The sequence below is a fragment of the Daphnia magna genome, linkage group LG6 (genome assembly GCF_020631705.1).
Source record: "Daphnia magna isolate NIES linkage group LG6, ASM2063170v1.1, whole genome shotgun sequence".
Taxonomy (NCBI): domain Eukaryota; kingdom Metazoa; phylum Arthropoda; class Branchiopoda; order Diplostraca; family Daphniidae; genus Daphnia; species Daphnia magna.
In genome coordinates, this window is record NC_059187.1 from 4,552,033 (window position 1) to 4,578,624 (window position 26,592).

At 42.8% G+C, this 26,592-nt stretch overlaps 1 protein-coding gene, 2 long non-coding RNA genes and 1 pseudogene across 15 annotated transcripts in view; 3 read left to right on the plus strand and 1 right to left on the minus strand.

The window, feature by feature from the left end:
• LOC116924257 (ankyrin-2) overlaps positions 1-12,469 on the plus strand; it is a 42,195-nt gene extending 29,726 nt beyond the window's left edge. For 8 of the 11 annotated variants that reach the window (XM_045175308.1, XM_045175310.1, XM_045175312.1 and 5 more), the window contains 6 exons: positions 274-513; positions 1,398-3,353; positions 4,129-9,639; positions 10,269-10,457; positions 11,201-11,273; positions 11,340-12,469. In XM_045175308.1, coding sequence (XP_045031243.1) covers positions 274-513; positions 1,398-3,353; positions 4,129-9,639; positions 10,269-10,457; positions 11,201-11,273; positions 11,340-11,397 — 8,027 coding nt within the window. In that variant the 3' untranslated portion in view covers positions 11,398-12,469. The remainder of the gene's footprint in view (positions 1-273; positions 514-1,397; positions 3,354-4,128; positions 9,640-10,268; positions 10,458-11,200; positions 11,274-11,339) is intronic. The other 3 variants (XM_045175316.1, XM_045175317.1, XM_045175318.1) reach the window with 3 other exon arrangements.
• A 3,407-nt stretch (positions 12,470-15,876) lies between these two features.
• Positions 15,877-18,772, minus strand: LOC123473836. 3 transcript variants are annotated; one of them, XR_006648155.1, is made up of 4 exons: positions 18,226-18,772; positions 17,474-18,159; positions 17,220-17,398; positions 15,877-16,683 (listed from the first exon to the last, which is right to left on the minus strand). It is a non-coding gene; the product is annotated as an uncharacterized LOC123473836 (long non-coding RNA). The 3 variants fall into 3 exon arrangements; XR_006648154.1 differs by lacking the exon at positions 15,877-16,683 and having other exon boundaries at positions 16,801-17,398; positions 18,226-18,515; positions 18,586-18,772; XR_006648153.1 differs by lacking the exon at positions 15,877-16,683 and having other exon boundaries at positions 16,801-17,398.
• Positions 18,773-18,851: 79 nt separating this feature from the next.
• LOC116934349 lies at positions 18,852-19,996 on the plus strand (annotated as a pseudogene).
• Positions 19,997-24,712: 4,716 nt separating this feature from the next.
• LOC116934348 lies at positions 24,713-25,672 on the plus strand. The gene is made up of 4 exons (XR_006648152.1): positions 24,713-24,848; positions 24,946-25,364; positions 25,430-25,547; positions 25,600-25,672. It is a non-coding gene; the product is annotated as an uncharacterized LOC116934348 (long non-coding RNA).
• The last annotated feature ends 920 nt before the right edge of the window (positions 25,673-26,592 follow it).

The following is a 26,592-nucleotide window of genomic DNA, read 5'->3' on the forward strand; positions in this document are numbered from 1 at the left end:
CTTATCCGAGTTCGGCGGATGACGAGATGAGCGCTGACGAATCGGAAAAAATCGTTGTCTATACGAGTCCCACGTTCCGCTTTGCCGATTCGGCTGGCCGTCATTTCTCTTCGTCGCCTCCGCCACCGCTTCCATCGACACCTGGACCTTACCAGCTGATGGAAGGAGGTCGGCCAGTCAAAGCCGAAGTGAAATTGATGGTCAAAACGGCCGACGTCGGCAAGCAGGCGATCGAAATCCGCAGCATCCGCGAGTTTGTTGACTTACCCGCAGGCCAGCAATCGTCCACGGGACCCTTTTCGCGCATCTTCCAGTCCGGCAGTAGCAGCAGCTCAACTCCGGTTCCATCGCCTCCGCCGCCGCCGCTCATCCGCAGAGTTCCTTCTCCGCCCTCCGCGTCTTCCATTTCCCCGTCCTCGTCGCCCAGTCAGTCCCCACAGGTTCCCGAGCGACGCAATCGCAAGTCACGACGATTTCTCGCACCCCACCAGAGGCCAGCCAATCCAGCTTTAGGTAAGACTGAGACAAACTCAATCGGATCGACCTACTGGAATGGATTCGATCCCTACTCACCCGACTCATCCTGAATCGCTCGCTCACTTTAGCTGGACATCGGCATGGTCCCATTCACTTTCTCTTCCGGCCGGAAGGGGTCCCAAAAGGGAGACAAATACACTCCCAGTGCATCATCGCATCGTTGTAGGATTAAATTGGGAAGAAATTCCGGAATGCGTACAGCAACAGATTTTTTTTTTTTTTTTTTGTAATCCGATGATTTTCTTTAATTCATTCATTCATTTTTTATTTATTTATTTTTTTTAACTCTCCCGACTGAAGCATCCAGAACCAGTACTCGAAACTGCGCATCCTTCCTGTTGGCTTGGTGATATCGATTATATATAATTCCCTGTGGTACAAAACCAATTAACAATTATCAGTTAGTTGGATGTCTCAATATTGGAAATCAATATTCTAGGCGTAATTTCAGCACGTCCCGGGCTGCATTGGATTTTGTTTTCCATGACTTTGAAGTGTAGAATCGAAACAAACTAAAGAAGATTAATATTTTAAAAACTGAAAGATTAGCCGTATAAGTCTAAATCCATTAATAAGTATAGGCATCCAGGGTGAGGAGGAAGGGGTTCCCTCAAAGGCAAACGCAACCCCAATTAATTTTCATGCCACCCTTTATCAGTTTATTTTCATTCTTGTTTTTCTTTTTTGGTTTTGTTATTGTTTTCTTTTTTTTTTCTTTTTTTCTTTTAAGTTAACTGAGTTATTTTTTCATTTTATTTTCACTCGCTCCATCTGAAAATCAAAACAAATAAAATGCGGAATTTCTGGAAAAAACAAAACAAAAAACAAAAAACAAAATCCGAAAAATGCGAATCGGTCAGACTGTGAGGATCAAGTGCAAACGGATGTGACTGACGATGTGGGTGATCTAAGCGAATCGGAGCTCTTCGACCACGCCCAGCCAAAACTGGAAGAGCACGAACGGACAACAGAAACGGAAGAGCTGCTGGAACGACATTCGGCAAACTCGGAAACGAGCGACGTTGCCGAAACCATTTATGGAAGCCCGGAAGCTGTCCGTTACTTTCAAAAAGTCGCCATTCCGCCGAGTGGAACAGAGTCCACCGTCATTCATGTGGACGATCTTAGTGCCCGTAGTAAACTAGTCGTTCGTCCGCTTTCCTTACCCGATACGTACGTGGACCGGCACGGCTCGCCGGGTACGAAACACCGCCGGACAGACTTCGTGGTGGCGTTGACTCCGCAATCAAAACCTGAAATCCAGCGCCAATCGGCACCCCTTTCCGAAGTTCATTTTCAAATAGAATCGACACCAGTCCCCGAAGGAGAACCGCAATCAGACGTTGAGTTGGGGGGGCAATGCGATTCTTCTATCCCAGTTTCAGAAGCGCAGTTGCATTTCGAACCGAGTTCCATAGCGCAGAGCGGAGCGAAATTGGAAGAAAGAAAAAGCGATGGAGTAGCGCAGCAAGAACAGGTCCTTGAGTCGGACACAGAAGCAGAGGATAGCAGCAGAGATTTGGAACAAGAGCTTTTGTCGGAGGCCAACTTGGTCATAGAACAAGTCATGAAGTTGGCCATTGAACAGGTGACTGGCAGAGCGGAATCGGAGCCACGACCGGCCTCTGCTCTACCGCAAGTCGATGTAGAAAAAGCCGTGGATTCAGCAGAAATTGAACCGGTTGCAGAATCGAGATTAGCAAAAATGGGGGAGCCTCAGTCGGACATGAAATCAACAACAGTAGGCCAACTGCTTTGCGAAGAAGCCGCCCCACAATTATTAGAGACGGATTCCGTAGGCCTGGCTTTCGAATGCGAATTTACATCAGGTTCAGAATCCGACATCGCCTCGGAAGCAGCAGAGTCGGGGGAGGGGAAAGTGGCAGCGGCCGAGAAAAGTTGTGACCCTGTTTCACCAACGAAACCGGAATCCGAACCGGAATCTTTGGAGATGGCAAACTCAGTACCTGTTTTAGAAGTAGCGACGAAATCCGATGTCCAGCCAGTGCTCAAAGGGGCAACAGACTTGATAGAAGCCGAAGCCGAGGCTTTGCTCCAACTGAATTCAGAATCCGATTCAGCATCTGAAGCTGGCCCTTTTTTTATTCCACAATCGAAGTCGATGCTTGAAAGTGTTCCAGTTCAGGGAGACCATTCTGTACGCATTTTAGACATTGATCGGCAGTCAGATCTCGAACAACCAGCGGTGGAAACGATTACGAAGCTGGAAATTAGTTCTGCTGATGTTTTAGACAAATCATCGCTTTCGAAACCCGAAGCTGTTCCGGAGGGAGTTTCGTTACCGCAATCGGGTACGGAATCGGATGTCGGACTAGTTCTACACACGTCTGCGGTGCGAGACGGAGAAGCCGCTGTGCGTGTTGTCGAATGCGTACGAAAGCCTGAAGTTGAATCGCTACTTGAAGCGGAATCGGTGCTGGAAACCGAGCCCGTAGTGCACGCAGAGTCGGAAGAATCTTCGCAATCAGTTAGCACGGCCTCTGACCAAGGTGTCGCGGACGACGATATGGACGAACTCTATACCGAAGAAGAGGATTTCGAAAATAAATCGCACGCGGCGCGAGTTGCCAGCGTTTTGAACGACCAGCACCGACCGAGGCCGGACGAGAGTCCATTGGACGAACGAGCTGAGCGAATGGCGGAAGCTATTTTGGCCTCAGCCATGTTTGAAACTGTTTTCCTACAGCCAGAAAATCGATCGCAAACAACAACTCCAGTGCCCGCGCACGGCCTTCCTGCCATCGATTTACCTTTTATCGGCTCATCTTTTTGTCGAATTCAGTTCCCTTGCACAGGTACATCTGCCCAACGGGAAACTTTGGTTTCTTTTGTTTTCGTTTATCTGACTTAAGGCCCGTCACCCGTTTTGCATGATCACCGCTGATCCAGCATCCACATTATTTATTTAAAAAAAAAAAAAAAAAAAAAAAAAAAATCACCATTGAGCCATGCCAAAGAATCGAAATCAACAAAGAAGCAAAAAGATGTCGACCTCTTCCTCTGCCTTTTCAGCTGCTTTGCCTGGGAATCCCTGGATGCAAATACTTTTGAAACTTCCTGACATACACAAGAATCCAGCCAGATTGCAGGCTTTATATATATGTTTTTAAAAAATTGTATTCTCTTTCTTTTCACGGCCTGTTTCTATCTTATCGGCCATAACTCTTGCATCGCGTAGGTAGCCAATGACGTCGGAATTATATATAGTCTGGGTTTGTCAGATCGGGGTTGGTATTGTTGTGCCTTGTCGACTGAACTGAACTCCGATTTCGCCTCATCATTTAACCGCACACTTAACTTTAGTTAGTTGTTTGTACTAACAAGGAAGTGAACTGATTGACTAATGTTTCTTGTTCTCCTGTTTTTTTTAATGACTTTGAACTTGTTCTATCTCTTAAGTTTAAAGATATTTAGGTATACCTTATAATTTATCAATTAAGTTTTGTTGGCACAAGTTTTAAGAAATCAAAAAAAAAAAAAAGACACACTGGACACAGTAAGAAGAAGAAGAAAAAAAAAAAAAAAAAAAAGGAAAACAAATTGCAACGTATCTGTACGTTTTTTTTTTAGATGCCAGACTAACCTCGGCAGGTAATACAGCCGCCTCCACCAGTCAATCATTGGTCACTAATCACCCCCTACCTGAAACCGAATCACCTGAAATCCCAATTGATACCACCAACACTGTTCCATCGTCGCGCATTCCGGTGCTGTCCAAGCGACAGAACTTGTCGCGTTCCGTTTCGGAACAGCCGCACTCATCCGGCAGTCGGATGCCCGTAGCGGCGCCGCGAGTCAGCCGAATGATTCCTGGCTACTTCACTAGCGCCGATCATACGTCATCGGCTGATGCCAACGCCGGATGTTCGGCCGAATCATTGCCGTCTTCCATCCAGGAGAACGTTGAGAGCTACTCGGTTCGCAAACAGTTCTGGGAAGAAGTGGCGTCTGGAACATCGTCCACCTCGTCAACGTCTTCGACCAGAACGAGACAAACCAAATCAGAAAGGAGCAGCCTCATTGTGACGGACGAATCCTTTGGACCCATCGGCCAACGAGAGACGAAATCCGAGCGTTCCAGCGCCGTCCTGTCCGAGCAAGACATCTACGAAGTTGGTCGTTACACAGTCACCAAAGTATCCACTTCGGAAACGGTCATCGACACGACGCACGAATCAACGGGCGCCACCGGCCAGGAAATAATAGAAGAACTGCAACTTGCACCGCCACCGGTAGATCAGTCCAGTAGCAAAGTGGAAGAAATTGAAACAGTGCGAACGCAAGAGACGACGGTTACTCGCCTCAGCGGTAAGCTTGACAACCCGATCGTCTTGGAAGAGACTGTGACGGGATCGTCACACCGAGAGCGCATCGGGAGAGAAGAATACATTTACAGCAGTGGCGACGAGAGCGTATCTCTACGCGCCGAAGATGTCGAATCGCATTCCGACGTTGTCCTACCAGGAGGCCGTCAAGTGGTGACCGAAGAGTTCGCCAAATCCTCCAAAACCGTTTTCAAAGACGGCCAACCCGTCTTTGTCGAAGAGTTTCAATACGATCAACGTCAGCAGCCTGCCGATTCTCCTCCGCTTGAATCGGCGCCCACCGCTTCCGGGTTTGAGGACTCTACCACCGCCGACCTGACAACCGGCGATTGGACGACGGCCGATTCCGTCGAAGTCAATGTCGATTCGCAGGAACAAGAAGTGCCAGACATTTCGATTGTTCATCAGGAGTCGTTCGGTGGTGGACTGACGAGCAGCGGCGAATCGCAGGAAGAAGGAGAAGCCGTGGCCGGAATGGCTTTCATCAACACGGCTTTCATCGGCGTTGATCACATCGACATGAAGGATCAAGAGCCAGCCAACATAGCTCGAGCAGTAAGCCCGTTTGAAGTTCCCAGAGGTGAAGCTTACGTTATTGGCACGTACGGTCCCGATTTCGACCAACCGGCGGCGCGAGACGAGAACGAGCCAGACGAAGAATCGCCTCTGCCATCGCCGCAGAGCCGTTTGACCTTCGAGTTGCCACAAGAAGCGATCGTGGCGGAAGAGCGTGACGAGTGCGCAGTATCTAGTCAACCGCGTAGCCGGACAACTTCGCTCGACTCGCAGGATTTAGAAACTTACGGGAGCGAAGGAGAGGAGGCTGACGATGACGAGCAAGATCCCTCGCAAGCCAGGGAGAAAATCTTCAGTCAAGGACTGAGTTTCCAGGAAGAACGCGACCGCGAATTAACACCGGAAGAGGCTCTCCAGTTGGCGGAGAATTTGATTGAAGAGATTAAAGCAGAAGCCCCACGACGGGCCGAGATGATGTCGTCGACCACCCCGGACGATGAATTGAAAGAAATAGACGAAGGAGCCGCGGACGTTGCTCAGGAGGTCGCACAAACTTTGACGTTTCAAGAAGAAACCGAAGCCAAGATCTCCGAGTACATCCGTCAGGTGGACGTCCATGAAGAGGTGGCCGTCTCCGATGGCCAAAACACGACGGAAGAAACCATCAACTGGTCGCTTACCGAAATCCACGAATCATCTACGCATTCCGAGCATGTTGACATTCAAGGACTCGACCGAACGGTTTTGCCCGAACTAGACATCGTCGAGCCACAGGGAGCCCACGAACAAGAAGCCACCAGTCCGGAGCAAGTGTGCAGTCCTGAACGTGAAACGACATCTACCACATCCTCGGGAAGTAAGATTGATTCGTCGGCCACATTTTCCGAGAATAAAACTGTCTCGTACGAAGAAACGTCTACGACGTGGACAAAGAAAGAAGAGGAAACCACCTATTTCTCAGCGGCGGAAACCGGAGCTCAACGCCCTAGCCGGCCGACGTCGTCCGATGTAGAGGCATTGATCAGCACGGGAGCCACGACGGCCTGCTCTTCCGAATACGAAACGGCTTTTTCCTCTTCGTCGCGTTCTGTCAATTCCAGCGATTTCCATTCGGCTGTCAGTTCGGTCAGTTCTCGGGAGTCGATGAAATCACTGGACTCTACGACCGGCCTAGCGTCAGAGACGTCGGAGACGTTGTTGGCTTCCGCCCTGGAGCAAGACACAACGGATCGTGATTTAACTCCTACGGACGTTTCGCTGGATCTCAATCAAATGGACGTTCAATTCAAAATGGCCAGCGATCTTCCAGCTGCCCCCGTTCAGCGCGAGGAACAAGAAGAAGTGGCCACTAGAGCCGAAAGTCCATTTGAAATGATAAGTCCCGTTGACGAAGGGATGGTCGAGCTAGAAGACGATGACGACGACGATCCTGCCGAAGAGTTGATTCCGCCCGTCATGAAGCGATCTCAAGAAATGACTTTCCATCCGGAGCCGAAACCTCTGCGGGAAACTGGACTATCGCCACCAACTACGCCGACTCCATCGGAAGAATCGCCCAGTTTGAAGTCGAGCCTGGAAGCTGAGAAACTCTTGTTCGATTACGTCATGTCGACGAATGATGAAGCGGCTTATCTGTCGACATCCACCCTGTCCGACGGAACGACGTCTACGGTAATCGAAGCGGGCGGCAAGACCGTCAAACAGGACACGTATGATCAACTCTCGGATGAACCGGAAGCCGACCAGGATTGCCAAGAAGATGAAGCCAATGCGACGGTGACAGCCTTGGATGCAGCCACGATTACCAGTCGATCTGGCAGTTTGGCATCCTCCACGGACGTGGAGGGGATCATCAGCCGTCAGGTGACCATAAGCTCGGCCATCGTGATTGACGAATCAACTCAGTCCATCAACACGCAAATCACTACGCGTCGTGTCGTCGTGCAAGGAGAATCGGAAGAATTGATTCTGCCCGCTTCCATGGTTCCCGATATTACCGTCCAGCACGCAAGTCCGGTCATCGACCGTCGATTTAGTTATCCGGAGAACGTCGCCGGTGCCGACCTGTCAGAATTGGCTAAACAAGTTATCGAGGAAGTGCCTTCCGAGGAGGAACTTGAAGAAAGAGACGAGGGCTTGGGAGCGGAAACGGCAGAGCCAGCACATCAAGAGCAATCTGAACAGTTGTACCAGTCGGAAGAAGTGGAGCAAGTAGAGGAGATAGAAGAAGGCGAGCAAGAGCTAGCTGAAGAACCAGAAGAAATCGAGGCTGACTATCCCGAAATGGATGTAGGAGAACTGATATCGCCTCCAGCTTTGGTGGCCAGACGTATCGATCCACCAAATATGGCCGGATACAACTACGAAATGTCTTTTGAAAGGGCACAAGATGAACGGGAAGATGCAGTTGAAGTTGAGGACGTCATTGAAGATTTGGAGAAACAGAAACGTTGGATGGAAATGCAGTTCGAAGAAGCCGAGGACGCGGCTCAGGGAATTTTCCAGCCGATTGCCAGCCGGGTTCAACCGTTGGCCGACATTGAAGAATGCAAAGAGGATGAAGAAAGTCTGAATGGTTCTGATCGTTTAGTCGGCCGGCTGAAGGAGTCCCTGAGCAGCACGCCTGAATTCGACGTACTCAGTGGCCGCAGATATTTTACGCGCAGCGGGGATGTTGACGACCTGTCGGTCGATTCCCTCCAAGATTTCGAACGCCTCGAGCTGGAATTGCACGCGGAGAAGCTGAGACGCCAGAGCAATGGATCCGGTTCGCAAGAATCGCTTAACGGGCGACGCATCGGTAGCCGTAGTAGCGGAGGCGACAACGTGTCCGTCAATTCGTTGACGGAGTTTGAGCGGCTTGAGCGTGACATGGCGGAAGCAGCTAAATTAGAAGAGCGAGCCAGACAACAAGAGGCTGCCTTACTGTCCGAGATTGAAGAAGGTCACGAAAGCCAGACGTCCGAGTCAGAGAGCTGCGAAACGCTTTCTGGGCAACGCGAAGGAGACGATACTGAAGAGGATGACGACGACGACTATGAGCAGCGCATGTTCGAGATTGATGAGATCATCCGCCAAGCGCAGACGAACATTGAACAGTTCGAAACAGAGCTGACGACTGAAGTCAAGCAAACGATTCGCAGTTCAAGGATGGAGTCGACTGGAAGCTTCAATGAAACGACTCACAGCAGCGTCGTAGACATGAAGACGGAATCGGTGGATTCCGTTGATAGCATCGAACCGGATTTTCTGGCCGGCGGCTCCACGAGCCAGCGCACGGCTGCCATTTACCGGTCTTGCATCCGCACAGAAATCAAATACAGTTCCGATGATATTCAACAGGCCGACAGTCTGACGGGAGGTCCTGATTCCCTGGATGTCTTTGGACCTAGCTCAGTCGATTCGCTCGACTCGAATGCAAGAAGCCGTACCGGCCACGAATCCGATTCGCTTCAAGCTATGGTTGGTGCGGAATCATCAAGTGACTCGTCTTCCTCTAGAGACGATCTCCCGCGTGACACAACTCTGCAACGCCCTACCGGCATCTTTCGGCCAACTACATGTTCTTCCGACTCACTGGAACAGACGCAAAGCAGCTCTCGAGCTACCGGAGGCTTCGATTCAGATTCGATCATGTCCGGCAGTATGACTAGTTCCATGGGGTCCGCCGTAGCTGTTACTGTCCATCCGACCGAGGCGCCAATGTCGCCTTCCGGAGCTCCTGTTCACACGGAACGTACGGAAACGAGCTGTACCGTTGAAATGAGCCCAGAGATACGCAAAGTAACATTCCACGGGCCAGACGTTGAAGAACAAATGAAAGACTTTGTGTCGCAATTCGCTCCTGGGGAGGATATCCGAGAGGTGGAAGTAACTGATCCCGTGACGGGTAACATATTCGTGACACGGGTCACCCAACGCAGGGCATTCGTTGACGCCCAAGATTTGCCAACGGACGAAGATGACTTACCGTCCAGACAAGCGGTAGAAGAGTACATCCGGACTAGAGGTCCGCAGTTGGAAGACGTTGATTCGTTTGAGGTGGATGACGGTTCTGGCAACATCCAGCGGGTCATTCGTAAACGTGTCGTGGTGGACAGCACCGCGACTGCCATTCCTACCACGCATTCCTGTGCTTCCCCCTCACTGTCCCTCAACCCTCCGACCGCATTCCAAAGTTCACCTGCCACAGAGCCAACGGAGTCCACCCCTCTGCCGGAAATGACCTCTAGCGGAGCAGGTAGAGCCCTCCGTCCAGTTGTCCAAAAGACACTGTCAATCTTTCTCTTTCCTTCTCTCTCTCACGCAAACATACACACCAACCCTACCCGCTTAATTTTTCGTTTTCGTCACCATTCCCTTCGTTGTACAGTGTTCACCTCAGTTGGTCACTTTCAGGATGCCAATGATTGGTTTATTATCTACATTATTATTATTATTATTATTATTATTATTATTATTATTATTATTATTATTATTATTTACCTTTAAAAAAAAAATCAAACCTATGGTTTTATTAGGCATTTTATTCACTTATATCATCGGTTCTTATATATTATGGTTGGAATGCGGTTTGGTTGTGTTTATCTTGCTGTCGTTTTCATTCGTTAGTTCGGCATGTTGAATCCTTTCACGTATCACAGCCCCTACCCAAAGTATTTTTAATAGTTGATTTCAGCGGGTCATTGAAGCTTTTGTTTTTTCTCTATCAATTGTATTATACCCGCTTAATTTTGGTTGGATTATTCGTCGTGATGAATCGATTGCCCTAAAACTTCTTCTTCTTCTAAACAAAGTAAAAACAAGTTGAAAATGATGTGGCCGTTTGTTTTTGTCGCCCGGTTTTTTCCCTTCAAAATGACTGAGAAGCCCGTAATGACGGTATCCAACCTCGACTGCCCTCTGCTCCTCGCGACTCTATCAGCATCGACGACGATGACGACGATGAGGAAGCGATGGAGGTCGACTCCCATGAGCACGACTGGCGTATTGCCGAGTTCGCTCCTAATACGACTCTTGGCCGGCAGCAAGCCACAGTTTTCCAACTAATAACGGCTGGTCATTACAATCTTTCTTCATTTGATGTGCACCGGCTCTTGATTAGTTTTCTTTTTTCAAAAATTTATATATATATTTTTTTGCACTGTCCTTGTTTGGAACGAGCACGACACATCAAACACGTAATCGATGAGATTGTAATGGAATGGCAACCGATTCGTTTAGCACGTGTAATAGTTAATTCAGAGTACCAAAGTGGGTTGTTGCAAGCACGTCAATCCGCCACGTAGATTTATTTTGGGTTTGTTTCAAGGCTTGTGACTGCATGCTATTTCCAACCTTTTCCTGTCTCTCATTCTGCCCGTTTCGTCTATATCAGTTGAAGACGTCGTCTTAGAGGAATATTGCCGTGTATTATCTGGCTTCTGTTGAGCACCAAGATTAGGCACTTAAGCTACTCTTTTCTGTTATCAGTTCATGTACGTACCTGACAAACGGTCCATTAATGATTCAATCAATTTATGGACCGTTTGCTGCTTTAAAAAAAAATTTTTTTTCCATCGATGAAATTTTTTCATTGTTTGGCTTGGAATTAGCCATTATTCCATCAGTTTTGATTTTGCGCTGAAATTTTGCAACCTGCCACACTAGATTTCATCTGCTTCAATGCCGAATCTTACATGTTCAACGCATTAGCTATTCTTATGGTAGTTTTCTTTGTGGACGGCATTCTTCCGTTTTCATAACCTGTTTGCCAGCTACTGATATTAAAACTTTCGATCTATATTTCTATATTCAAACAGAAGCTGATGATCAAGCCGCAGCGTCCGCCGCCTGTCAGCAGTATGATCCCACCTGTTCAGCTATAAGTGAAAGGTTAGCTAAATGATTTGTATATAGTTGAATTCAAACAACTACTAATCGTTAACGTTTGCATTGCAGCGAACCATCTTTACCCTCTCAGCCTGATTGGTCTGACAGTGCTCAAGATGGCATGTAAAATGAAGACGTCGCTTAGTGAGCTTAATACTGCGGATGGAACGGAAAATCATCACGAAGACAACTGAATAAACAACAGAAAATAGTCGACCTTCTGCGGAAAAGAAACGAAGAAATCTTTAATTTCCTCAGTTCAAACATTCAACGGCTATTCTCTTTAATCGTGCTTGTGTCATACTATAGTCTTGAAAACTACGCAGTTATTCTATCACTACCACAACTTGGCCCTCTCACGTTTCTCCCACGTGTATGTGGGAGTTTCAATTTGAAGCAGAAGGAAACGAATTGAAGACCGACCTCTTTGTTGCTGTGTTTGATACTTCTCCCTAATACCCCTAGAACTCGTTTGTCAACAGTGAAGCTTCATCACGTTTCTTTCAACATTTTCAAATTTTGGCATTTACTCCTATACAGCTTTCTCTGATATACCCTGCCATCCAGCTCCTCTGTTATTCAGTTGTTTACAAGCGACATACATTTATAAGAAGAGGGATAGAACGTCAGAGATCCATAAACCCCCTACTTAGACGGAGAGATAAAAGGGACCTTAGACCTTTTCTCAATCGAAAAAGTGAAAAATATCCAACTCTTCTTTCTTCGAAGAAGAGTGTAAAAATGCGGAAGAAAAGAAAAAGATAATAGAAGTTCATATTGTGTGTGAAACGTCCCTTTTTTCCTATGTTCATGCAAAGAAACGTGGTTTTCATATTGACTTTTAAAATTATGGCTTTCAATTATTCTAGAAGCTTCTAACACATTTTAATTTATCACAGTTGTGTCGACTTGGCCTCAATCTTTCTCTTCTGCCCACGACTCTTTTGTAGACCTTCTATAAGCTTCTTGCAAACGAAATAAAAAAGAAAAATTTCATTTACCCATACCGACACCCATCCACACAAATCAGACGCGAATTGAATTATACATTTCTGTCAATTGATAAAAAAAAAATGAAAAAAAAAAAACAACAACAAACAAACCAAACAAACAATAGGGTTATTGTTAATTGTATGGCTCTTAAAATATAACACCCTCTCTTATCCTGTGTGGTTATACAATACATTTTCTGTCCGACAGTGGGCTGTCATGTTTAATTGTTTCTTCAAACAGCTTTCGGAGTTCGGCGAAAAATTATGGTATGAACTTGAATATTCCGCCTTCATCGTCCTTTGGATTGCGGAACGGCTTCGTTTTTGTTATTATGAGGAATCAGAAAACATTATCCCTGAGGGAAATTAATTTTTTTTTATTTAAAAAAATTAATACCGAAGGCATTTGTCGAATTTAACTGCATTAATTAAATAAGAGCTACAGTGGTCTGGATTTTTCGGCGCGCTCTCGGGGGACGGAATCGCCGGAAAACTGAGGTCCCTTTTCACAAGAATAGGTCGAAATTCTCCGGAGCCAGAGGTAGGCTGTGTCGTTTGGTTTTTCGATCCCGTTCGGCCATTTCACGATTAAACGAAAAACAAACCACCACTTCAAGAGAAATCTGGATGCTCAACGGTGGGTGGTCGGAACAGATTTTCGAAATTCGGGAATCGAGGGAACGAAATTTATCGACTTAAATCGGGCTTTTTGGGAATTCAAGGAAGAATGGCAGAATTTTTTTAAACAGATCAGACTGCAGCCGAAGAAAATGCAAGATCTTTGGCCCAAACGAAAATGAAATCGGGTCAGCGGCTGAATTGATATCGAATTAAAAGCGGGAAAAAATCGGCCGAGCGTGGTCCGTGGGGACCAGCTCGCTGCATCTCGGCTTGGCATTCTCGGAAATCGGTTTCCGAGAAAAGTTTGAAATGCCCGCAGATCAACTATCTGAGGTCGCATCGAAACGGGAATCGCACGAGGACGATCTCGTGAATGTCTTCTATTTATTCATATTTTTTACAAAATAATCGGACAAAAAATCGTGCGACAAATAAAAAGGGATTTTCCGAGAATAGCAGGTAGCCGCTCGGCGATATCGAACCCGTCAAGTCCCTAGAGAAACACCTTTTTGACCCAAAACATCTTCAAGCTTTTAGGTGCTTTTTCCAGATGCGCTTTTCTTATGCGTCTAACTAGGCCGCGAATTCACTACGAACGCGCTTCTTAACTAACGATCCCTTAACAAATACTTCCCGAAGGGCGATACGCAAACGCGCATAACTTGTCCCTGAGGAAAATTAATTTTTTTTTATTTAAAAAAAATTAATACCGAAGGTATTTGTCGAATTTAACTGCATTAATTAAATAAGCGCTGCAGTGGACTGGATTTTTCGGCGCGCTCTCAAGGGACGGAATCGCCGGAAAACTGAGGTCCAAGTTTTCAAATCCCTGAGACACATGGAGTTTTACATAGTCTTGGTTGATTTTCTTAGCCACCGATCCAGTTAGGTAGCTTTGATATGCTGTGAGAGGAGGGTAATCCAGTCCCCAGTACAATAAATCATTGTCTGTTGTATTTCTATACCTGATGAGATGGATATCCTATGAATAATATCAGCCAACCTATCTCGACATCAAACCTACCAATCCTGTATGGGTAAGTTAACCGTAATTTCCATCCAATGTCTTTGAGCTTCATAATCTCCAAATTTTGGAGGTTGATTTTTGCCAGAATATGGGAAAACTGAGACACCCAGTTTAATGATGATTGTAGTCAAAGCAATCACTTCTAACTTGTAAGGGACCTCCATAGTGAATCCTTACTACGCTATGACTACTATGACGAAAATCACTAAAAATAAATAACAAAACGAAAAAACCAAACAAAAAAACAAAAATAGCTGAGTTAATTTAGTGTCTTCAAGTCGCAGCCTGCAATTATGGGTAAAGCTGGGTCTACACTAGCAGTTTTTACAGATAAGTTACGGTCGTACAGACATACAGACTCGATACAGGCATACGGAAAGCTTATTCCGTTCAATCTACACTAGCGATTTTCCGTAAACGTATGCCTGTATGCCTGTGTGTCTGTAAGAAAAAAAGTTTGAAATGATTCAAACTTTTTCCGTAAGTGAGAGTTTCCGTAAGATGAAAAATAAGGTTCAGCCAATGAGAATAAAGTATATATTTTCAAATACTCTTTATTAGTGCAACCACACATGACTGCAACATTGTCTGTTGAAGTTCGTCTGCCACAGTCGTCGTGCGTATTAACACTGAGTCCACCACTCAATCAGGCCAAAATTGGGGGTTTTGGGTGTTTACAATTTTCGGAAAAGGGTGACGAAGGCATCGCAGCCAGTCCCCGTATAAACCATTTTGTGCGGAATTTTGCGGAAAACACAATGGTGAAATCCGCAATGTTGTAGCTAGCATAGTTTTTAAATTATTTAATAAAAACTAAGGGACCCCCCCAGAAATTGTAGTGTTTTTTCTGATTTTTGACATCAGTTTTCGGGCAAACCAGACCTTTAAAAAAAAATCTAATTTTTTAGAATGAAAGATTTTGCCCCCCTCCAGAGACATCTCGCCCCGTTTTTATTTTAAACGGTTATTAGCCGAGATATTGGCAAATGAAAATCTTGAAAATTTTTCTTCATTTTCTGAAGATTTTCGCCATTGACAGACGTCATTTCGCCACGCCATCTAGCGGCCGATTTTGGAAACAGCAAGGGAGATCTTTTCTTCTCGCCATTACTTTTTTTTTCAAACTCCAACTATCGATACCTAACCAATTTTTTATTCTTATAATTAAATATTTTTTTTTGTTACATTAACCCCATTCTAAAAATACTTAAATAGGGTCAAAAATTTTTTTCAGATAAACATGGAGGTTATGTATGGGTAACTCGGGTAGAGATTACCTTTGTTCCCACTAGAGGCGCATGTTACAGCGCTCTTTATATTTGTATTCCCTCCCATAATTATATTTTCCTTGAATGCCATATTCAAGGCAGTGACGTTTGCTGGGCTATTTGCTATAGCTGTTTTGTTTTGGTTTTTTGAATTTAAAACAGCTTGTTTTATACAAACAACAGCCGTGTACCACAAGTTACCCATACATAACCTCCATAACTAAGGAGACGTTTCTCCATAAGAGCCCATGTTATAAAGGGCGAAAAACGGGGAAGTGTTGATTATTTTGGGAGGGTACTGTATGCTGCCCCAAGCTATTATACAGAAGCACCGAAGTACTACACTACAACATATGCCGCTCCGGTTTACTACACCGAAGCTCCTCAACAACCTATGCTACTCCCGGCTACTACACCGAGGCTCCAGCTTACTACACAACTACCTATGCTACTCCCAGCTACTACACCGAGGCTCCAGCTTACTACACAACTACCTATGCAACCCCATCCTACTACACTGATGCTCCCAAGTACTATTAATCGTGAAAATTGCGCTGTCCATCAAGCTCGATGATGGAATATTCAGATTTGATTTTATCATTTACAGTCCTCGTTCCAAAATAAGTATTTCCATTTATGCATTCACTAGTCGTTTTCCATACGAATGTTTCCAAATGAATTGTTGAATACAGATACAATGCCGTTAACAAATCCCCTCGTTCTTTTTATTTTGTATCAAATAAAGCTAATGAAAGCGATTTGTTTCCCTACAACATTGTAATTGCTGAACGCATTTATACACTAGAACATTAGTGAGATTTACATCATTGGTATTCATCAGTCTGGTATAATTTATATAGCTATTTAGTTTCGTAGCATAGAACATTGCTTCAATTGATTGCATTTGCCAATTAACATTGAATTGGGCAAGGTTGAAATCCACTTATCTTTACCGTTTTTAATTGCGTAGCAGGATGTAGCGTAAAATTTTTTAGTTTGCATTTCCATCACTAATGTTAATTTCCTAATTTCAATCTGAAATTCCCTTAAAAGGAAATGCTCAAATATTCGGACTAGATGTTAGAAGTTTTGGTTAGCCAGTTTGGATTTTAGTTCTTGAAAAAAGAAAAAAAAAAGAAAAAAAAAAGGGTTGCGCTAAGCACTTGATTGACTTGCTATCGAGTAACCTCCAGACCTGCCCGGACGGAGATCATATTGCTGTACTATATGATCCACATCGTGACATCAGCTGAGGGCTCTTACCTCTCTATTCAGTCTTGCATTGCAATGGGGGGCCAATCCCATTCCAACGCTTGACCTTTCGAGTTGTAATTGGGAGTCAAGTAAGTCTGTATTCATTTGTTGGAAGACAAACCTCTTTTTTTTTTTCCGACGCCTGTTAAGCATCTTGGTCATGACACAATAAAGTATCGTTTTCCAGCGGAGGAGAATATAAGAAGAATCATGATTGTAGCACACAGTTCCAGCGTTTTCCTTCTCTTGTCCTTACACAGAAAAAAAAAAAAAAGGGGAAAATAATCTGAATAACAAAGGATGTGTTTGGATTCTCTTGTGTGTGTGTGTGTGTGATGCTAATCACACAAGTTTCCCTTCTATGGAGGTTTCTGCGTAATTTATATTTTCGACATACACCCACACTCGCTGCATCATATAGTGCAATCGAAAAGGATCAGACACGGCGATGATGTGATCGTTAACGTAAACCAACCTAGCGCAGTTGAAACCATGACGATGTGATTAATAAATTCTGAGAAAAAAAGCTACCCAAAATAATTCGGGCGGGAAATAACAGAACACACCCTGGCGGGGTACTTTTGGTGTAACAAGTAATTGCTATCTATATGTTGAAATAAAGATTGCTTGCTTTTGGGTAGATCTAGTGAAGCTTTATTTTAGAAAATATCTTGTCGTTTTCAAAAAGTTATCACAGCCTCAAATTTCAAATAAAGCTAAGAAATTTATCTACGCAGACTCAAGTCATAGCTACAACTGGATAAGGAATTAAAAGAGGCAATATTACCTTTCTGATTATGATGCAAACTAATGTATTCCAGAATAGGCCAATGTCAGCAGCTCAATTCATTTTCCTCCTGAATTTTTTTCCACATCGGTTGACCTGTCAAGAAAATTAGGCATCAACATCATCAAATCCATTCGTGCGGCACTGGTTAACTGTGTTTGTTATAAAGCTTTGTATACCTAAAAGGCATTGATGTAATCAGATTAGAAAGATTAGGCTATATCCAGAATCGACAACACACACGATTAACTTACTAGGATACGTTGCGTGGAAAGTGTTAACAAAGAGTTGAGCCTCTTCTTCCCCGACTTCCAACTGTTCGGCTAAACTTTTACATCCCATGCCGTAAACAATCCCGTAGCAGATTTGTTTCGCTTTTTGCCTTTCATCGTCTCTGACTTCTTCTTGCTTTTTCTTTTTCCAAACTGATACAATGCCGCGGAAAACATCGCCATCGGGTTGGCTAAGAACAGAACAAAGACCTGCGTCTTCACTCAAATGCGCCAATATTCGAAGTTCCAACTGAGAATAATCCGCCGAAAGCAAGATAGTTCCTATATTTGAAGTACAAACTTTTTAAAAATTAACCTGCCATCAATGCCCAGTTAAGCAGACAGCAGACAGCCATCAAAAGATTTCATAGAAATATGCTACTCATATGCCACCTGGTGGCAACCGAAGAGTAACTTCTAGGTCTTATGGCGGGATTGGTATACATGTTCCAGTCACGATCCGTGAGTGCAACCGTTTCCGTTTCTATTGTAGCATTTTTTGCGTGTCAAAATTTGTTTAGCATAATTGAGATTCTTAATAATAAGTAACACAGCAAGTGACGAATAAAGTTCATTTTTTATTATTGTCAATCTAGTTCACCGTGTTTGCGAAATTTAGCATTAAAGCTAAACTGACGCCATAATGAGCTGTAGCTTTTTTCGATCATCTATGAGACAGTATAAAAGACTTGATGAAGCAAATTTCGTATGGTAAGTATGATAGGTAAGTATACGCTTAGTCGGGTTGGTGCAGTGGTTCGAGTGATATCAGCTTGCAGCTATCACTTGTGACTCCAAATCACGAACCAAGCACACGGTCATTCCTCCAATAATGTGACCGTACTTAGTGCTCGTTGCATTCGAATCCGTTCGAATCAACGTCCTGACTTTTTCTTTCAGGCACGGGCATGGCCTAGGTGATAGTTCCCGAGGCGATTGAGGTTGGGTTTAATAGTCGTTTGATTTTGATCACAACATTTAGCGTGCACCAAAAATTGGCGACATAGTCTTCAAAGATTCCACGCTGAAAAGGAATAAAGAGTCTGACGATGACTTGCTGTAAAAGCCAATCATGAATTTGAAGAAATGGATACCAAATGATTGCAAAGGTCGCCACTGTGGCAGCGCCAATCTGGACCAAATTCTTTAGTTGGGAGGGAAGTGAGGAACCTTTAGGTTGACAGGAAGCCAGCAAATAGAAGCCAGCAAATAGAAGTATTGCATGATACAACTCCATCTGCTTAAAGTTTAAGGCAGCTGAAAAGGTAATTGCTGCTAACACATTCTTTCCCTGAGAAACAAAAATGATTGCCCACAAGGTAGCCTACCTAGCCAGAAAAAATGAAAAGGATGTGTTGGGAGAATCGTCGAAGAGGTAAGAAAGCCAATGAGATGTTGTAGCTGTTCTGAATCTAAATTTCTTCTCTTACATCCTTGTTTAGCTATTTTGCACATTTTGAATCATGGTTTTGCATGAAAGTTGGCTATGTCCACTTGTGTTATCCTGTCATCCACACTGATAGTCTTTTGTTTCTAGGCAAGGAACGAAGAGTTTGACCACCAAGCCAGATTGTTCTTGAAAAGAGACCAGGTGTATCGGCACAATGATTTACTACTGGTTATTGTTACAAAATGCCACAGCTTATGCCAACCTTCACCGTATGTCTATCATGGTGTGAAACACAAACCCATTGTTGTTTCGTGGGTTGACAAAATAAGACCAACAGTAGTACATCAAAGAAAAGTGAAGTCTTGCAAAATCAAACCAATCACTGTAACAAGACAAGCTCAACCAAAGAACAAACCCCTTGGTGTCAATTTTCATGTAATTTTGCAGAGTATTACCTTTTGGTAGGGTTAGCTAACTATGTTTCTTTTCATAACCAGAATCGATGTTAACCAGGAAATCCAGTTTCTCTGTTGCCACCTTTGTATTCCTCGTACAATCGAAAAGCCTCAAGTGCGTTACTGTAGCCAAGATCTCACCGTACTCGACGCTGGTCTCTTCCTACAAGAATTGATTGTTGCCATTGCTACCATCCGGAAAGGATATCCCATTCGAGAGACTAAAGTAATACTTACGATTGGTTAGCCGACGCTTAATCCTTGACTTCACAATTGATGGTCGGTACATGATAGCACGAGTAACAGGTAAATATGTATGACATTTTTACACCTGACGATTTCTTATTTCCGTCAATTTTTTCAGTTATGAAACTCAGATTTTCAGGTTGGCTAAGCCACCCCATGTGTCTGCTGCACCCCCAGACAATTCAGAATGCAGAACGAGGCTCGGCGTTCTATCTTGCCTGTACCACTGAACACATTATAAAAATAAAAAAAATCCGGCTCTGATTGCCCCACGCACTATGATGAATGTCCTTGTTTCTCCTGCACTTATGATATTGTATTGCAATACGACGAACGAGAAAGGTCCATAACAATTGTTATGTGCAATTGAGAATAAAAACAAATTTTTTACCTAGTATAAAACAACAACAACTAGTGAAAAGTAATTATTTGTTTTTAAATAGTTGCTGTGTTCTATTTCCGGTAAGTAATGGGAGTGGGTTTTGCTGAAGACTTTGAGCTGTCGTTTCGTTACTTTTTCCTAAGACGCCATGTAGTGGTGTTTTCCAGTGTGTGATTAGGGATTTACCTAGTGCGCCATTTGCGTTAGCCAAACGTAAGCTCTCGGCTCTTGAGTTCGCCAAAGATTCTTGCTTATTGTTGCGCCGTTTCAAATACAAATTTGTCGAGTTGAAAACGTTCTAAGTGTTACTGACTGCAGTCACGTAAGTTTGAATGCATTTCGTTTCTGTTCGAAATTACATACTGCGGATTATTATTTGCAATACAGTTGTTTGCAACAACAGAATGTTCAACGTAAAGACAAAACAATACCAATCATTTCAACACAATTGCTTACGTAGAGAAATCCGTAGAAATGTAAATCCTCCGAAAACAATCTTGGGTGACACGCAATGTATACTGTGTCCCTTCTGCTTTTTCCAATCTTGCACAAGTCCGACTGACGCAATTCCAAAAAGCTGACTCAAACAAAAATTCCAAAAAAACCACTCAATGTGAAATGAAATATAAAACACCTATTTCGACAAACTTCATTATTTATTGCAATTTCAAAAACCATACAAGTTCAACGTTTAAAAAAAATAAAACAAAAAAAAACCCACAAAAGATCATCTAATATGGGCAGTCCCTTTGGTAGTGCCCCTTCTGTTGACACTACAAATTAACCCAAAATAAATAAAAATAAATTAACATTGATAAAACATGGACTTACCTTATTACACTTTCTTGTTTTCATTTTGTTAAGGTCGCTCCTTCTACGCTTAGCTTTCTGTTTCGGTTGCAGTTGCTGCTGACAAGGCCCTTGGTTTCCCAATTGCCCCAAAAGAGGACCGAGCAACCGGAAGCCCTCGGACATCAACCCCAAGGCCTGTTTCTGTGTTTAAAAAACAATTTGACTTAAATTAATAATATATAATTACAATAGAATTACTTACAGCTACGGCACGTTGAGCCACGGGAGCGCGTTGAACCACGGGAGCAGGTTGGGCCACGGGAACGGGGTGGGCCACGGGAGCGGGTTGGACCACGGGAGCGGGTTGGGCCACGGAAGCAGGTTGCGCCACGGGAACGGGTTGGGCCACGGAGCCGGGTTGAGCCACGGGGCCGGGTAGCTCCACGTGGGCGGGTAGCTCCACGGGGCAAGGTAGCTCCACGGAGGTGGGTAGATCCACGGGAACGGGTACCTCCAAGGGAGCGGCATGCTCAATGGCCGGTGGGTCCACGGCGGACTCGTCGGTCGGCTGCCCACCTTCCTCGGCCGGATTACCCATGCCCGAGGGAGAGGCTTCACTGGCCAGCAAAGCCTCACAATATAGCAAGGCTTCGCCGTCCTGCTCTACCTCACCGTAGTCATCGGAGGGTCCGGCCTGGTCCACTGTAGCAGCCCTAGAACAAATAGATAAAATACGTTAATTAAATTTAAAAAAAAGAATTTACCTTCATTGTTAACTTACTATCCATTACGCTGGAATTCCCTAGTGAGTGACCTGCAGTTCGTGCAGTTGGACGAATCGGTCCACTCAGCTGTGTCGTAGCCGACATACTTCAACAAGTATTGCATTTTATTGCACCATTTTCGGACAGCACAACTCTACAAACGGCGAAGAAAAATAATTGAAAAAAAATAAGCTAAAAATAATTCAAAAATGAAATGAAATGTTATAATGTTACCCTTACCTTCTGTTTAAACACGCCTCTACCTCGAATTCTTCAAACTGCTCGGTCTCTTGAACTTGATGGTTCCTCGGAATCTTCTTGGAAACACTTGACTGAGTGAACTAACCGAGTCTGAGTCTGGTTGAGTTCAAAGGCCAATCCAAGATCAGTCGTTTTCAAAACCTTTTCTTATTTATTTATTTTCCAATTAGGATATGATCCAGTCTGGCAACCCTGCTTATCCATACCCCCCCTCAGTTTTGGATGCAGTCGCCGAGGTGAAGGCGTCGTTGTGTAGACTGTAGAGTAGTCTAGAGTTAACCGAAATGTTATATATATATATTAGGGGAGACTGGAGTATTGATGGCAACCTAGTTATTTTTGAAACTAGGTATTACTATTACTTTTTACCGAGTTTTCGAAAAAAAGTAGGTAATACTATTACTAAATACCTAGTTTTATAAAATTACTAGGTAAAGTAGTGGCAGAAAAAGTAGCGGCAAGAAAACTAGGTAGTAATAAAAAACTAGGTAGTAATTTAAAACTAGGTAACCTAGTTATACCTAGTTTTTAAAATACGATAAAAATTAAATGACAATACGAGCAGTTTGATTCTTTGATTATTCTTTCTGTATTTCTTCTACAACTTGAGTTTTGAATAAGTTATGGAATAATATATCAAACATATAAGAAATGCCTGTACAACTATGAACAAATTCATACGTCAGTTATTCAGGTGCAGCTTGCAACAGTTGCAAGTGAAATGAAGTTGACTCACTTTAGGATGTGACAATTCCAACGAAAAAATGCTAGACAAACTAAATAAGTCCCTGCAATACAATTAAATACATTACAAAACTAACAAATGCTTGTAAAATAACCATTTATTTCATATTCATACTTAAACTTTGAGTTATTCAGGTGCAGAATTGCATGTAATTTCCAATAAACAGTAGATAGACTGATAGACTAACTCAGTCAGGCGTCAGGCTCTGTCAGGGAAAGGGAAAAAAGGAAACAAATGAATAGCGATAAGCGACAAATTAAAATTAACAGAAATTTTGAGTTTTTAATCATTTGACAACAGTGTAAAAAAAAAAGTCAAATTACCTAGGTAATGTTTTTCTTATTACTAGGTTTTTTTTTTAAAACTAGGTTTTACTATTACTAAAGTAGCCCGGAGAGAAACTAGGTAAAGTAGAACTAGGTAAAGTAGTGAATAAAAAACTAGGTATTACTAGGTAACTAGGTAATACTAGGTATTACTACCTAGTAATGCCACCAATAGACTGGAGTATGCCGGGACACAAGGTCAAGAGGGACAGTAGGGGGAAAAATAGTAGATTTTAATAAAATTAAAAATTTTTTTAGTATGTTATTTAGATACATACAATCTACTTTGGCATGAAATTTGGTTGAGTTTTGTCAATAACTGTATCGGTTATCAACAAAACTAAAAAAACGGATTTTTTTTTAGTTAATTTTGTCTCTGCCATTTAATGTTTCTAGAAAAAAATAATCGCAAATGGCATGTAAATTTAATATGGAAATGAAGCTTAATCATTTCTTTATCGTTAAAAACAAAAATTGTAATTATCGATCAATTACTGTAGATAATATTAACGTTTAAAAAAAAATAGTCTTTATCGGGAAATCGGGACAGCTGTTTTTGACTAAAATGGGACATTAGTGGGCGGGTTTGGTCTTCAAGCCCATCACTCATCACCGAGCTCATGACGCCATTACTGTTCCTTACAATGATAACAAGCAATCGATTATTCAGCATATTAATCGATTACAATAAGTCCAGCCCCCACCTATCTTTAATAAGGGGTTTTTTATCATATAAGAAAAAATTTGTATTAGCACAATAATCAAATTGAAACATTTATTAACTTATAGAGTCTATGCAGTGGGACGCTATTTCAATTTTTACAAATTTTTTTAATGAATTTTAAGGCGAAAACGGAGGACGTCCCTCACCACCCACCCTAGTGTCCTCACTTACCCCTCAAAATAGGCTCTTCCCACAAATCTAAGAAAACTTTAAAGGTCTTATATGGGAAAATGGTTTATTATTAAATTATATAAAAAATATAGGGGGTACATTACAGTATGGAATACATAAAAAAAAAAATAAATTAATTTAATGATTAGTTTGGGAGATATAGGGGGAAAACGAAAACCGTCCCGGCTTACTCCAGTCTCCCCTACTGGAAAATGTTCTGGCCCATGTTAATGTTGTAGATCTTTTTAATTCACGTGTTTTTGTTTGCAAAAAAATGGTACACAATTATCTATAATCAAAAGGTATGACTTTAATGACGAGTGAAGAGCGATGTAAGCTGCACGATCCACCTTTAATTTCGTTTCCAGTTTGTCAGATGGAAAAAATTATATGCCATTTACTCTATGCAAAACAGTAAAAATTCAAAAGCAGTACTAAATAATACATGCATCAGTCATAATATAACTGGAAAAGAAAACTGCCTCCTAGGCCTGACAAAGTAAGTTGTTTGTTTTGAATATATTTCCTTCAACAATGTTCACATTTCACAGTTACCTTACAGTTTCTTGTGAAACTGAAACCCAATATCATACTATGAAGTACCTACGGTGCCATCCTCTCTTCAGTCTAGCAGAGAAACTAAGCGTAGAGCAAGGACAACAGTTGTCAGTTTGGCGAATCACCACACTGATATGTATAATTGCAAGGAATGCTTGGGAGGTGTACAGCTTATTAAATCTTTTAACTCATGCAAGAAGTGATTGTACCATAATGGTAAGAACGGGCTTCATTTGGTTACCCAACATCTCTAATTTGTTTTCTTGCACAGGAGGCAACTGAAATACTGTACTGTGTATGCACCTTCTTGCTGTACTTCACAAGAGAATTTCATACTAAAGCAAAGTAAAGTAGTGCATTTAGAATCTATAAAGAACTATTTGTATTGTTTTACATTTGATATGCAGATTGCATTACAATTTGCGGTATGTCCTCATTCTATATGAAACTGGCTGGAGTACACCAAGCGAAGGAAATCAGTCTGTCCCCGCTTTAACTCCCGAACAATCACGGATTGTGAATCATCGAATAGAAAGAAACCATGTAGGTAGTTAAATATTTGAATAATCGAAAAGCTTTTCAAAAGTGCAAAATATCTTCACATCCTTAACATATTTTTTTTACTTATGAAATAATTCAGTTGATCAAGATTGTTGCATTTGCTGGCAGTGGGAAGACGACTACCCTTCTACGACTTACAGAACGTGTCAACAAAGAGAACCCCCATTTTAGGTTTTTGTTGATAGTGTATAAATTAATCGTGCAGTATCCGACGAAGCTAGCGGGAAATTTCCAAACAACGTCGTTTGCAGAACCATTCATCATTTGGCTTATCGCCATACCGTTGGTCAAGGCCTATTGAAAAAAAAGCAACGGGCAACATCTTCCCAACAAGTTTGATTAACAGTTAGCACCAATTAACCCGTTGGCTGCCACCCACTAATTGTGTATGTGTATGTTTCCTGTGTTGTTTACGAAGTGGTGTACTTGTGGTGGAAGGTTGTAGAGTTTTAGACAACACTGCGTGAGCCAAAGGAGTAAACCCGAAATTGTCAAATGGTGAGCTTAAACCTGACAACATCTTTTCCTTTACAGATCTCTTTATCAATCGTGTTAACTTTTAGAACGTAGATGAACTACGAGAGAAAGGAAATGCCTGTGTTAAAGAAGGCAAACATGAGGAGGCCGTCTTGCATTACAGCGCAGCGATACAATCAGATCCAAACAACCATGTGCTTCATAGTATACTTATATTAGATGCGATTAGAAAATATCCTAACGTTATATTTTACAGGTAATCGTTCCTTAGCATTCTTGAAAATACAGCAATATTTTTTGGCCTACAAAGATGCTAAATGTACAGTATCCTGCACAAAAATCCGAACACCGATTTAATTTTTTAAAGCCACCTATTGGCGGGGTAGTGGGTTTTTTGTTTTTTTCTAAAGGGGGAGGGTAGACGGGGTGATAGACACGACAGGGCAGGGTTGGGTAAGTCTAGACCTAAAAAAATGCCTTAAGGTATTACGCTTTAAGGCAAGTTACAGGTCAGGACATTTTTGCAACCCCCAGGGTGGTGTATTTTTTTTTACGACAGTTGGAAATTTAGGGCTTGGGCTTGGTAATGTTGCTTACCGAAACAATTTAGCTTATGTTTCAGCTGCCTGTAAATATTTACGTCGTTGTCTATGGCATAGGTGTAGCGTTTCTGAATGTGATGCTGGAGATCGATGTTCGATTCCAGATGAGTTGGTTTTGATGGTGGTTTGCTAACGAGAAATTCATATATAAAACAAGTTTACATCGAGCAATATGTGGTTTTTTTGTTTATTAAATAACTTAAAAAATAATAATTCACTTCGTTCTAAAAAAATTAATATTCCCAGCATATTCGAATGAAAAAATTATAAAGATACGAAATGTTTCGCAATTCCTTATCGGGAATCGAACACTGATATCTACGGCGTCGCAATAAGATGCTCTACGCATATGCCATCGGTATCGATATGATTGTGCACAGGCAGCTCTCTGACTTATTTTGGGTAAGGAATATTACACAGCCAAAATCCAACATTTCCAACTGTCGTTTTAAAAAAACACATCACCCTGGGGGTTGCAAAAATGTCCCGACCTGTTACTTGCCCTAAAGCGTAATACCTTAAGGCATAAAAACAAAATTTCTAGACTTACCCAACCCTGCCCTATGTGTCCATCACCCCGTCTACCCTCCCTCTTAAAAAAAAACAAAAACAAAAACCCTTTACCCCGCCAATAGGTGGCTTTAAAA